General features: G+C 42.1%; 1 protein-coding gene across 1 annotated transcript in view; it reads right to left on the bottom strand.

Annotated features, from left to right (window-relative positions):
* Positions 1–2,440: 2,440 nt before the first annotated feature.
* LOC134395354 (myosin-4-like) overlaps positions 2,441–12,214 on the bottom strand; it is a 38,006-nt gene continuing 28,232 nt past the window's right edge. The window contains exons 34-39 of the mRNA XM_063121515.1: positions 12,023–12,148; positions 9,806–9,976; positions 9,428–9,532; positions 9,128–9,223; positions 7,800–7,961; positions 2,441–2,620 (exon numbers count right to left, since the gene is read on the bottom strand). Of these exons, the coding sequence (XP_062977585.1) occupies positions 2,441–2,620; positions 7,800–7,961; positions 9,128–9,223; positions 9,428–9,532; positions 9,806–9,976; positions 12,023–12,148 (840 nt within the window). The remainder of the gene's footprint in view (positions 2,621–7,799; positions 7,962–9,127; positions 9,224–9,427; positions 9,533–9,805; positions 9,977–12,022; positions 12,149–12,214) is intronic.

Consider the following 12,214-nt stretch of genomic DNA (forward strand, 5'->3'; position numbering starts at 1 on the left):
CTCTTCAGCAGCTGAGAATGAACTTTCACCAGACCTTATCTCTGAAAGTGTAAACAAAACACAGGCCTTAGCTAGACCGGTCTTTATCATGGGGCAAACCCCGGGAGTGTCCCAGTGCGTCCACATGACGCACAGGGGATCCCGGGTTCAGGGAGGAATCATCCCTCTCTTGCCCTGGGATAGAGCCCTCTCCTTTGGGTCCGCTTTTTCCATGGTCCCAGGCTAAGCCCAAGACCGCGGAACATGTGGCCCGTTGCCACGATTACTCGTGCAGAGCTGGGAGCATCCCCAGGGTTAGGGTGGGGAGAGCGGGGAAAGGAATTTAAACTTTTTTTAAAAACTTATTTTTAGCGCTCAAGCGTTCGTGCGCTCCATCCTCTTTTTAAAAAATGGCAGACGCACCGCGTCTCTTCCTGAGGTCGTCGTGCCTCACGTGTAAATGGAGGAGGGATCTTGCGTTAATCACAATGCGAGGTCTTCCCTCCTCCATCACAGACTATAAGGTAAGTCTAGCTAAGGCCACAGTCTGTGGGAAATCAGTATTTTTGCGAGGGGGAGGGCACCGAAAGGCTAGCTGATCCTAGAGTACGCTGCAAACTCAAATGGGCAGAGCTAAGGGAAGGTGAGATAAGGTCAGCCCAGCAAGCTTCTCGCCAAAGGCTTCTGCAGAACCAGTCTCCTCGAAGTCAGTGTTTTGGGGAAAAGGTTCCCATTCTTCTTGAAAGGACAATTGTCTCGCTTAGTTTGCATAGTTTTGCCTAGAGGAAAATTCCTAGAGATTGGACTCTCTTCAGTTGGGAAGAGATGTTTATTGCCTGAATAAAGCTTTGTGGATTACATGGCAGACCTCTTTATGGTCTCCCAATAAGCCAGGAGATTTTGGGAAACATGAGTTAGCAATCTTTCTGAAGGCTGAGAGGGAAGTGGCTAAATGAGATTCCTGAGGGCATGGGCCTATGCACAAACACCAAGAGGGCCCTGTCCCACATATTCACAGATTCTGATAAGACATGGAGCAGCGCACCCATCATCATGCGCCATGGTTATTTATGGGTTCTTTAGCCAACGACATGATCCTCCAGGATTTAATGATAAAAGTGAAAGATATCATTTCCCCCTTTGTTCTATCCTGCTATGCTACAGTGCCACTTAGAGGTTAAAAGCAGGAAAAGAAACATCTTCATGGGATCGGATCTCAATTCTACGACAAAACCAAAAGTAGTTTCAACAGATTAACAACTGATTAACAGCCTCATATAGAAAAGCTCTTAAGCCATGGTCTGGAAAAATGTGAGAAGTGTTGCTATATTATTGGTTGTTTTGATGGACTGACAAGGTGTTGTGGAATGTTGGTATCACACTAAAGATGCAATCTCATATGTGGGACAATACAAAGTCTACATTAAGAATTCTTAATGTCCCTATTACTTTGGAACTCAGACAAATTAATCACTGAGCAAGTGGCCAAGTCTTTGAACTTGGCCATTTCTATTAGATGATCTATGATTACTTGTCTTTTTAATAGGTAACTGTAAGCTCAGTCTTTTTGTATGTAACTTTTGTTGGAATGGTCTATTGACTGCAGTAAATTGTTGTTGTACAAAGTCTACATAGAAAAATTAGCTGCTTGTTGGATACCTGAATGTTTAGTGTGGTTTCTCTTCTATCTGGGCAAAACAGAGAGTCAAATGACATGTTATGCTAATTGTATAATGTGTATACTGAAGTTTGTCTTTTATTTCATTCTAGTCTAAGTGTGTGCAGCCGTGATTCAGATTGGGACAACAAACTTCAGTTAGGGAGCATTAAATCTTCTCTCTCCACTGTTTGTTTCCCCAAATCCCTGGAGTTTTTTTTTTTATTTTATTTTTAACAAACTTGGCGGGGGCGGGGGTGGGAGTGGGCAGGGTAGGATTCTGAATCCAAATGGTGGGTGGGGAAAGGTTTAATCCTCCCCTCCAGGAGCACACTGGTCCCAATCCAAATCAGGGCCATGCATATTTAACTAGAGTAAAACAAAAGATAAGCCTTAGCTACACTCTATGTGAGTGGCTTAAGTGTTGCTTAGCTCTCATAGGGTGCTTTCTGAGGTTGAGATGTATAGATGTGTGCCTGTGTCTGTCTACATGACATAAGCATCTCAGTATTTGTCCCTCAATGGTGTCTCTGTTCTACAGCCATCTGTATATAAAGCTACTATTCTCTAAGCATGACTCACGAGTGAAAGTCTCTTACAATTAAACATAAAATGCCATGTTTGTAGAATGGTAAAGATGAGGCCCTAATCCCTTAAACCCCCAGGAATTCAGAATTAACATTCCCATGACAACTTTAATCCTTCGAAATTTGCAGAGGAGTACATGTATTTGGAAAGGCGGGGAGGGGGGGGGGATTTGACCAGCAGATCTGCTTATATACTGCTTCTAGTACCTGAACATCATTAGTGCCCACAACGGCTGTCAAACTCGCTTTCAATTTCTTGATAGGAGCTGACATCGAGCAGCTGCCTGCTCTTGATTCCTTTGGCTTCTCTTCTTCTCCAGCCAATGCCTCCGTTTAACACTTCCAGCTTCCTTCTCTTCTTAGTGAGGCCGTACTTGATTATTCTCACCCAACAACCCTAAAAAAAATATGCATCAATGTGTTTGGGGATCATTTTACTACTCTAAGCCATTTTCCAATGTATCCTGAAGGGGTAAAATGCCCCCACAATCTCAAATGTGTCTGAGGTATTAGAAGAAAAATGTTTTAAGCTCAAAATATTAGAAAAAGTATCATAAACTGTCAAATTTAGGCAAAACTTTAAAAACTGTTGGGGGGGTGTAGAGTGTGTGTGTGTGTGTGTGTGTGTGTGTGTGTGTGTGTTGTTGTTGTTGTTGTTTTCTAACCCCGTAAGAAATGTTTATAGTGAGGTAAATGGTCCCCAATGTAATCCCATGGCTTATGACAACATATACTGACAGGTGGAATTTTATTTTCAGAACACTTCAGCCTGTCTCTCCTAGAACAGTTTTCTTTGGAAAAACTCATGGGGCATTTTTGCACCCCAGTACATTGCTTGATTTGGGGCATAATGTCACCTAAATGGCAAAACCAAGAGATTCTTGGGATATTTTATGCCCCAAGTATTTCTTTGTTTCTGGAATGAAAATGGAAAGAAGTTGAATTTGGGGGCATTGTACAGGTCACCCTACACAGCAATGTCTTGGGAGGACTATGTTATAGGACTACCTCTGTGTAAATTCTGCAATAAAAAGTGCACTTGGGGTAAGTTTGTCATCCCACCAGGTTGGAGAAGGGTTTTAATTTTGTGCTGCTCCATTTAATGAGATTGGGTTTGCTGCTGAGATTACATGAATTTGCTTGCTTTTTCTTTAAGAACAGGAACACGTCCCCATGCATCTCTGCACTCATTTCCAGCATGTCTGAACAACCAACGAAAGCCATTTCCAAGCCTGTTTCATGATCCTAAATTCCACCCAAACACTCCTGAGAACTATATTTGTATGAAGAACTGGGCATCTCATAGCAAATAATTCACAGCACCCTCTACGAAAATGACAATTTCCAAAGTGGTTTGGGGAAAGCAAAGTCAACTAAACTGGTCAGTCAATTTGTAATACAGTTATGCCCTAGGCTAAAGAGAAAATATACCATTCCATTTAAGTTACTTTGGGACAACTGGGCTATTTCGAGACGTTTGGGTGCTGTTTCCATTTCCCATCTTCTCCTAGGTTCCTCATTCCCTTTTTGTTTTTGTTTTGTTTTTAAGCTCAGATGAAAATTGCAATTGCTTTACATGCACATGTACAACAGCCACACATGAGCCACCCTGGGCTCCTTGTGAAGAAGGGCAAGATATGGATAGTGTTTACCTTATATATTGGTGCAGAAAATGCATTGCTACAATAGCAATTGTAATTTGTATCTGCTTTTCTTTCTTTTTTTTAGTATTTCTGACAACTGGGGCTAGACTTGGCAAACCCCAACAAATATCTCTTTCTGAATGATGGCAATGAGGAAGACCAATAGATGTAATGTCAGAAGCAAGATTCCTGTACAAATACTTTTTCTTTTTTTCTTTTTTTGCACAAGGTAAAATGGGACCAGGAAAATGGTGCTCCTCTTCAATCTAGTACAGTGTTTAGTATGACAGCCTTGGAAGTCTTATGTTGGAATGGCAGATGAAACTGGGCAAGGCAGGGTAAATCCATTTTCCTGTATGGTCACAACAGGCTGGACAAGCACCTAAAGCCATCACTGAGCATTTTGCGAATGGCCATCACAAGCTGGAGAATGCCCAAGCATTGCCTGCAAAATGTTCTTGCATCCACATTCAGGGGTGCAAGCAGGGCATGTTCTGGTACGCCTGTTTTAAAGGGTGGGCCCAGCCTACCTAGTTACTGTTATCTCGAGGTCTCAGTATTGAACTTTTTACTTGTGTTACAAATATATAGAACATTATCTTTTGGGTTTTGTGTAGATATACACAAAACTATTACATAGGATTCACCAGGCTCCAGAACTCTTCAGGCTGTTATAAGTTTGTTTGGCTTGCCTTTGGCCTGGGACCACAGTATTTGATGGAATGCATTTCCTGGTATGAACCCCTCCAAATGCTTCCTTCAAGGAAGGTTTGAGGGACAGCAACGAGGGAGAGGGCCTTCTCAGTGATGGCCCCTCGATTATGGATTGCTCTCCCCAGTGAGGTCCACCTGGCACCAACATTGTCATCTTTTTGGTGCCAGGTTATGATTTTCCTCTACTCCCAGGAATTTGATCGGCCTTTTTAATTTTACCTTTTTAACAGGTGCTGGTAGTTTTATTGTTAATTGTTTTTAACTGTTTCAAACTGTTTTAATTTTTGTATGTTAAAGGTTTTGTATTATATTTTATCATGCTCTGAACTGTCAGAGAGCTCTGGCTATTGGGCAGTATAGAAATACAATGAATGAATGGCTGGATGTTGGCCCATGAGCAGCTGGAATTTACCTTCTTCTTGAGTTAGAATTCCACCCCTGTGCTTGATGCCCACATTCCCATAGGATTCTCCACTATTTTTCACAGGTTCCTGATTTTTAAAAGGTCAGAACTGAAATTTGTTGCACAAATATATTTTTATTCAGGTCAGATAATTTACGTGTACACTGGCTGTGAAGAAATCCACATTATGTGGAATCACTGCAGCTGTAGCTAAGTTGACCTCATTCTTCAGATTTCTGAACAAAAAGAAATTAAATTGTTAACAAAGATAATAAGGTAACAGAATACTTAGTAAGAGAAGAGTGTAGGCAGTAGGAGTATAACAATGAGGAAGACAAACAGACAGGAATACTCCTCCTTGCATTTTTTTCTAGAATGAGAGAATCTCTGTGTCTCCCTTGTTTACACAAAGACACAGACATACATACACTTTGGGACAGGTGCCACCACAGCTACTGGAATTGCCTGCTTTTATTTCCTTGGCTCAGAGGTATAGCACAAATGGGAAGAAGCAAGTTATGGGATAGAAAATAGAATAAGGAGGGGAATGAAGATCCTTGCCAGGCTGCCACATTCTACTTTAGACACAATTCTACACACTGTTCCTTTAAGAGCCATGAAGGAAAGAGAAGTCCCTCACCAAGTGAAATGATATTGCATAGGGGTAGGTAATCTGATCTGCGGGAAATGTTTTGGCTTACAACTACCATCAGCTCCGTGCCAGCACTAAGTTGCCTGTCACTATCCTAGTAAGAGGATCAGAGCATGATCTCAATTTGTGGCATGACATCCACAGGATTTTTTCGTGGCACAGAGACAAACAAAATACATATATAAGTAGAACAAGGCCCTGTCTACACCTAAGGGTTATCCCAGGAAAATGGAGGGATTGTCCCTGTCTGCTCCCCTGCTCCCCTGTGTGGCATTTGGATGCACAGGAACAATCCCGGGACAATCCTAGGATATAGGGCTGGTGTAGACATGCCCCAAGTCTACCATTAATGGTAGCTATGGTGAATGAGCAGTGGTGAGGCCTGGACATCAGGCTGAGATCTACTGAGCTGGGTAGATCTGACCTCTGAGGAATGTGTTTATCAGGTCTGCCTTTATGTTTTTAACCCAGTGCACCATCTATAATTAACCTCTGGCTTTGCTAATATAAAGAATGTGGGTTGTTTCCAATGTTAGTCCTGTTTAGTGAAGACCCATTGAAATTAGGTTAGCGATGACTCACTTCATTGTAATGGGTTTATTTGAAGCAGAGTTTGATGCAACCCTGTCATGTTTCTCTTTGCTTCTGCTCTCTATCTAACCAAGAACCTGTGTGCTTCGCTTAAGACAAAAGACTGTGGGTGTTTATGTTTTCAGAAATGGGGGTCAGCCATTGCTTCTTTGTCCTAGAATGCTAAGTATAATATGATCCCTGCTACACCTACTACTCAATGATTCATTCAGTCTGCAGTCTCAATCACAGTGTCTAAGCAGCAGAACTCACGTCTGCAATAGCCCCATTTTTTTAAAAAAAAAATACATGCCAGAGACTGGGTAACAATACTGGACTATGTGGCAGGATTGTCATACACTATTCCAACTCCACTGCTCCTCTCAGCAAAATGGGTATAGTCATTTAGTCATTACCTATGCATCCCTAAGATTTATTGGGGAATCTTTGGGCTGTTTTATACCAGGTGAATGACTTTCTTTCTCTCTCTCTCTTTTTCTCCCCCTCTCTCCATTTCAAATACATTGGAGGATAGCTCATTTCTGGAGTTGGTAATATTTCTTGACAGCTGCATTCAACAGTAGGTTGCAGAGATTACTAGCAGGTCCAAGAAGGGCAATTCAAAATTTCAGATGCATTTTTTTTAAAATGGTGTCCTCATTCATGAAGCTAAATGGTGGACATGTAGAAACTTACACTGGACATGTCCACACATTAAGTGTATGGTGCATAACAGGTTAGGGTGGAAAAGACTCTTGCCTGAAAACCTGGTGGGCTGCTGACAGTCAGAAAACAGTATACTGAGCTATAGATCAGGAATGGGGAACTGCCAGTCCATGGGCCTAATCCAACCTGCAGAGGTTCCCCATCCAGTCTGCAAAGGCTTTGGCTCTGTCCATGGTCTCCTCCCCAAGCACTGCTATCAGGGGCTGGGGGTGGGGAATCCCCCTGTTATCCCCCAGTTGGGAGGGGGAGTGGCATACTAAATGCTTTGTCTGTCCCACATTCTCCCTTGCTTTGGTCAGCCAGGGAAAGCCCACATGCACGGAAGCTGGGTCCCAGCCAAGGCTGCTTGGCCTGCCCCACACCTTCCCCTTTGCAGAGGACGTGGGGTGGGAGCTTTCCCCAGCCTGAGGGGCAGGTGGAAGGTCATTCAGACCCTCACCTAGAAGAAGTTCCCCAGCCTTGCTATAGATGGACTGAAGATCTGACTTCGTATAAGGCATCTTTCTATGTTCTAATCCTGCTCATGTCTGCTCAGGAGAAAGCTCCATTGGGATTTACTACCAGGTAAGTACATATAGATCGCAGCCTTAAAGTGGCAATTGCTTTGTCTTGTGAATTCAAAACACACAATAACAAGAATGCTTATTTGCATTGGAAATACATTCTCTTCTCTTCTAACAAGTATTAGATGATAAATAGCAAGGGGGAGCCTCAAAGGCAGTTTACGCTTCATGTATGAAAATGCTCTGAGTCATTAATCAATATTGGGCTGCTTTTTGGAGGATCTGGGATGGAATCTGAACACATGAACAGATGAATATTGTCAATTGAAAGGCACGGCAGAAAATACTTCCTCTTATCCCATCACCTCATCCAGTCCCACCAAGGCACTTACCTTTCCCCCAATGTCACGGCTCTTGGCCCTCAGCTTGTTGACCTGGGATTCAGCAATATCTGCTCGCTCTTCAGCTTCTTCCAGCTCATGCTGAGCTTTCCTGCACTTGGACAAGTTTGCATTGGCCTGCTCCTCCTGGCACAACATAAACAGAACATGGAAACACCGGCACAGGCAGAACCACCACATGGTGATACACGTGTGACATTGCAGGCATCCTGCAATATGTAAGGATGCTGGAAATGTTAGGAAGTGGAGGATGCTAGACGCCCCTTTCCTCCCTCTCTCTTAGGAAGTGACAGCTGTACTCTGGAAGGATTTATGATGTAGGTAAGAGTCATTGCCAAGAAAAGGAACATTCTTACTTCAGATGCAACAGAGTAGTATGAGGGACGGCTGTCCTCTGTTGGGACGTGCTGAAATGAAATAGTTATGCTTTTCCTTGTATTTTATTATTTTAAATGTGGATTCTGATGCATGTTTTAGATGTCTTTATTAGATTTTGTATACCGCTTTGGAAAGACAGTCATACTTTGAAAGTAGCTTAGGAGTTTCTTAAATAAGTAAATAAATAAAAGAGGCAAATTTGAGTGCTGCAGTAAAAGGCATGAGAGTGAAATTGTCATGAGAGACATGGCTTTCTCTTGCTGTTTTATGATGCTGTACTGAAGATGGTGTCTGTGTGAAGAAGCCAAGCTAGTAAGGTATAGCTGGAGCGCTGGTGTCAGGGAAGGAGTCATTACCTACCATACCACTTTGACATGTGAAGGTGGCACTGCAAGGGGACTGGTGGATCCTCCTTGTATGGGAGATTATTGTCCCAGGATATAGGGCTTATGGAGGAGCTCCATAGGTGTCAGAATCTTGTATGATTTGCATTGGCATAACCACATAAAGGGTGACAGGATAAAATTCACTTCGCACACAATTCTGGGTGCTTTTCAAGCTGCCTGTTCATTTGGACAACCTAGGTTTAATGGGCATCCACTCTCTGAAAACCCTTGTGCAGTTCAAATGCCTCCTGAAAACATACTTCTTCACCCAGGGTTTCCCTGAACTGCAATTAAATTAATCATTCTGCACTATCTTACTGGCTCCTTGTATTGCTTTTATTGTAATTGGAATGGGTTTTTTAATGTTGTGTTTTTAATATTGTATTTTAAAAATGATTTTAATATCTATAAGTGAACTGCTTAAGAGATTTTATCACAAAGAAAGAAAGAAAGAAAGAAAGAAAGAAAGAAAGAAAGAAAGAAAGAGGTCTAAGCACAGTGGGAACCATTTGTCATTTGTGCACTTACAGATTCCTCAGCTTGTCTCTTATACGCTTTCACCTTCAGTTGCAGTTTGTCCACCAGGTCTTGGAGCCTGAAAACATTCTTCTTATCCTCTTCAGCCTGTGTGGAATGTAAAATGGAATGCTAACACTACAGGAGTCTTGCAGTCTGACTTTTGAGGATATCAGGGTATGCCTTTCCTCCAGAGGAGAACAGGCATACAGGGTAAATACAAAAGGCTTTCTGAAGCACTACTCTCTCCCCTAAAAGCACAGAGGAGAAAAGAACCCCAGGAATTGGATAAGTCGAGGAAGGCAGCATTACCTGATAAGTGATTTCTTTCACCCTTCGCTCATATTTCCGCACTCCTTTGATAGCCTCAATTCCTCGCTTTTGTTCAGCATCAAGCTCATTTTCTAATTCATGCACCTAAACAGAATATTCGAATGAAGAGACCAAACTCTAAAGGAAAGAAGCAATGAATATCTGAAAAGTTATTATACTGACTAATATTTGGGAGAAACCACTGATTTTGAAGGTGCATTACCAAAAAAAGATCTCATTAAAGTATCACTATGGTGACGCTTGAATGGGCATTATCCTTTTGATAGTGTATCTCCAAAATCAGTACCTGTTCCCAAGTCATTAGTCCCTGTAATAATCCAATGAATGGGCTTGGTTTCACCTAATCCCCACACATACCCGGGCCTCCAGTTTCTGGAGCTGCTTCTTGCCACCTCTCAGTGCCAGCTGCTCTGCCTCATCCAGCCGGTGCTGCAGGTCCTTCACGGTCTGCTCCAGGTTCTTCTTCATCCTCTCCAGGTGGGCACTGGTGTCTTGCTCCTTCTTCAGCTCTTCTGCCATCATGGCTGCCTAATTAGAAAGATCCCCAGATAGTAATATCTGTAAGTGTCCACTTGTCTGTGCAGCTCCTACCATCACATTCCATCCCAGATCTATTCTTTACCCTTGGTTCACCAGGTTGTGGTCCATGCACTAAGCTTCACACAGTCAGTTTATTCGATGGCCTTTCTGGGGTTGGTTACTTGGTTTGGGTGTGTGTGTTTCCAAATGTTAACTTATCATTTATTTATTTATTTATTTATTTATTTATTACATTTTTATACCGCCCAATAGCCGAAGCTCTCTGGGCGGTTCGCAAAAACTTAAAAAGAGTATCCTCTCTAGGTTGGAATATATGAGTGGTTTTATTTATTTATTTTGCTTTGCCTTTGTTTAGGGCATGGAATTTCTGTTGTAATGCTTGGTTTTGTCACTAGGTGTTGCTGCAGTAGTACTTAGATACTGTACTGCTAGCTGCCTGCACTAGAGCAGCATAAAATAGTGGAGGGAGAAATGGTAGTCCCTTGAAATAAGCTGGTCCTTCATTAGAACTCTAAGGTGGAGAGTGAGAACCCTCTGCATTTGTTACATAACAAGCAACCCAGAGAGGTCCGCCTGGCGCCTACACTGTACTCCTTTCGTCGCCAGCTGAAGACCTTTTTATTCACTCAGTATTTTAACACTTAATTTTAACTTAAATTTAAATTATACTGTTTTAACTCTGTATTTTAACCTTATATCAATTTTGCTGCGTGGTTTTATCCTGGTTGTGCTTTTTATATTGTATTTTGTATTTGTATTTTTAACTTGTTGGTTGTTTTATGATGATTTTAATTTTTGTGAACCGCTCAGAGAGCTTTGGCTATTGGGCGGTATAAAAATGTAATAAATAAATAAATAAATAAATAAACTCTGAAAGGAGAACAGAATTCATATATTAAGGGAATAAATACTTGCAAGTGTGGTGAAAGGCATTCTAAACAAAGGATCAAAAATCTGTATAGATTAGGGATATAGTGGGTCCTTCATTGCGTAAGCTCTTTCTTATACAGTATTATTGCCAATTAGAGTGACCCTATGAAAAGGAAGACAGAGCTCCTGTATCTTTAACAGTTCTATATAAAAGGGAATTTCAGCAGGTGTCATTTATATACATACTGCACTGGGTGAAATTCCCTCTTCGGCCTTAGCTAGACCTAAGGTTTATCCTGGGATTGTCCAGGGGTCGTCCCTGCCTGCTCCTGGGATATCCTGTGTGTCATTTACATGAACAGGGATGATCCCAGGATAAACCTTAGGTCTAGCTAAGGCTTTCATCACAACATGTAAAGCTGCAGGAGCCCTGCCCTCTTTTGTATCTAGTCTTTCTAGCATAACTCCTGCAGCTTTAACTATTGGAATGAAGAGGGAATTTTACCAGGTGCTGCATGCATACAAATGACACCTGCTGAAATTCTCTGTCCTCCTTTTCATATCGTCATCCTAATTATTACCAAATGTTCTGGCGAGGACACAGTTCTGCCTTACTTATATGCCCTAGGAGAAGAAAGATCAGCTGGAAAAACTAGCTGCAGCAGATGATTGGACGAAATGGACAAGCAGCAGCATTGATGGGAAGAGCTGTTCCCTGCCTTCCCAAATGGAAAAAAACCCACACATACATAGGTTTGATAGAACAGACTGAATTTGAACAAGGAGGGTAAAAATCAACAGTTAGCTAGATAAAACTTAAGCACCAATGTGTTAATGTGAAAATATGTGAAGGATAGAAGAACCAGAAATCCAGTTCCTCTGGTGACAGGATGATCAGCCGGCTTCCCATTTTGTACATCATTGAAGCCCACTTCACACATGTGGGCAGCTACACGAATGATTGCCTAGAAGATAACTCTGTAGAGGACCTGTAAGCAGCTGCCTATTTGTGTTGGGCAATTTCCACCATATAATTAAACACTGCGAAATACAAGGGTTTCAGGCAGTTGCCATGGTGAACATGGCATACATGCATTTCCTGATAGATCTAGCACATGGCAGCACGTCAAGCAAATATCCAAGTGGCTACCTACAAACACTTACATCTGTAATTGCCTTTTTGGCCTTTTCTTCAGCGTTCCGTGCCTCCTGGATGGCTTCATCAATTTCTCCCTGGAACTGAGTAAGATCTGTCTCCAACTTCTTCTTTGTGTTCAGAAGGCTTGTGTTCTGTGGGTGCATTTGACAGTTCAGTTACTTCCGTGCTCCAATACAATCCCATTCACTTCTCGCAGC

Source organism: Elgaria multicarinata, chromosome 3 (assembly GCF_023053635.1).
Source record: "Elgaria multicarinata webbii isolate HBS135686 ecotype San Diego chromosome 3, rElgMul1.1.pri, whole genome shotgun sequence".
Taxonomy (NCBI): Eukaryota; Metazoa; Chordata; class Lepidosauria; order Squamata; family Anguidae; genus Elgaria; species Elgaria multicarinata.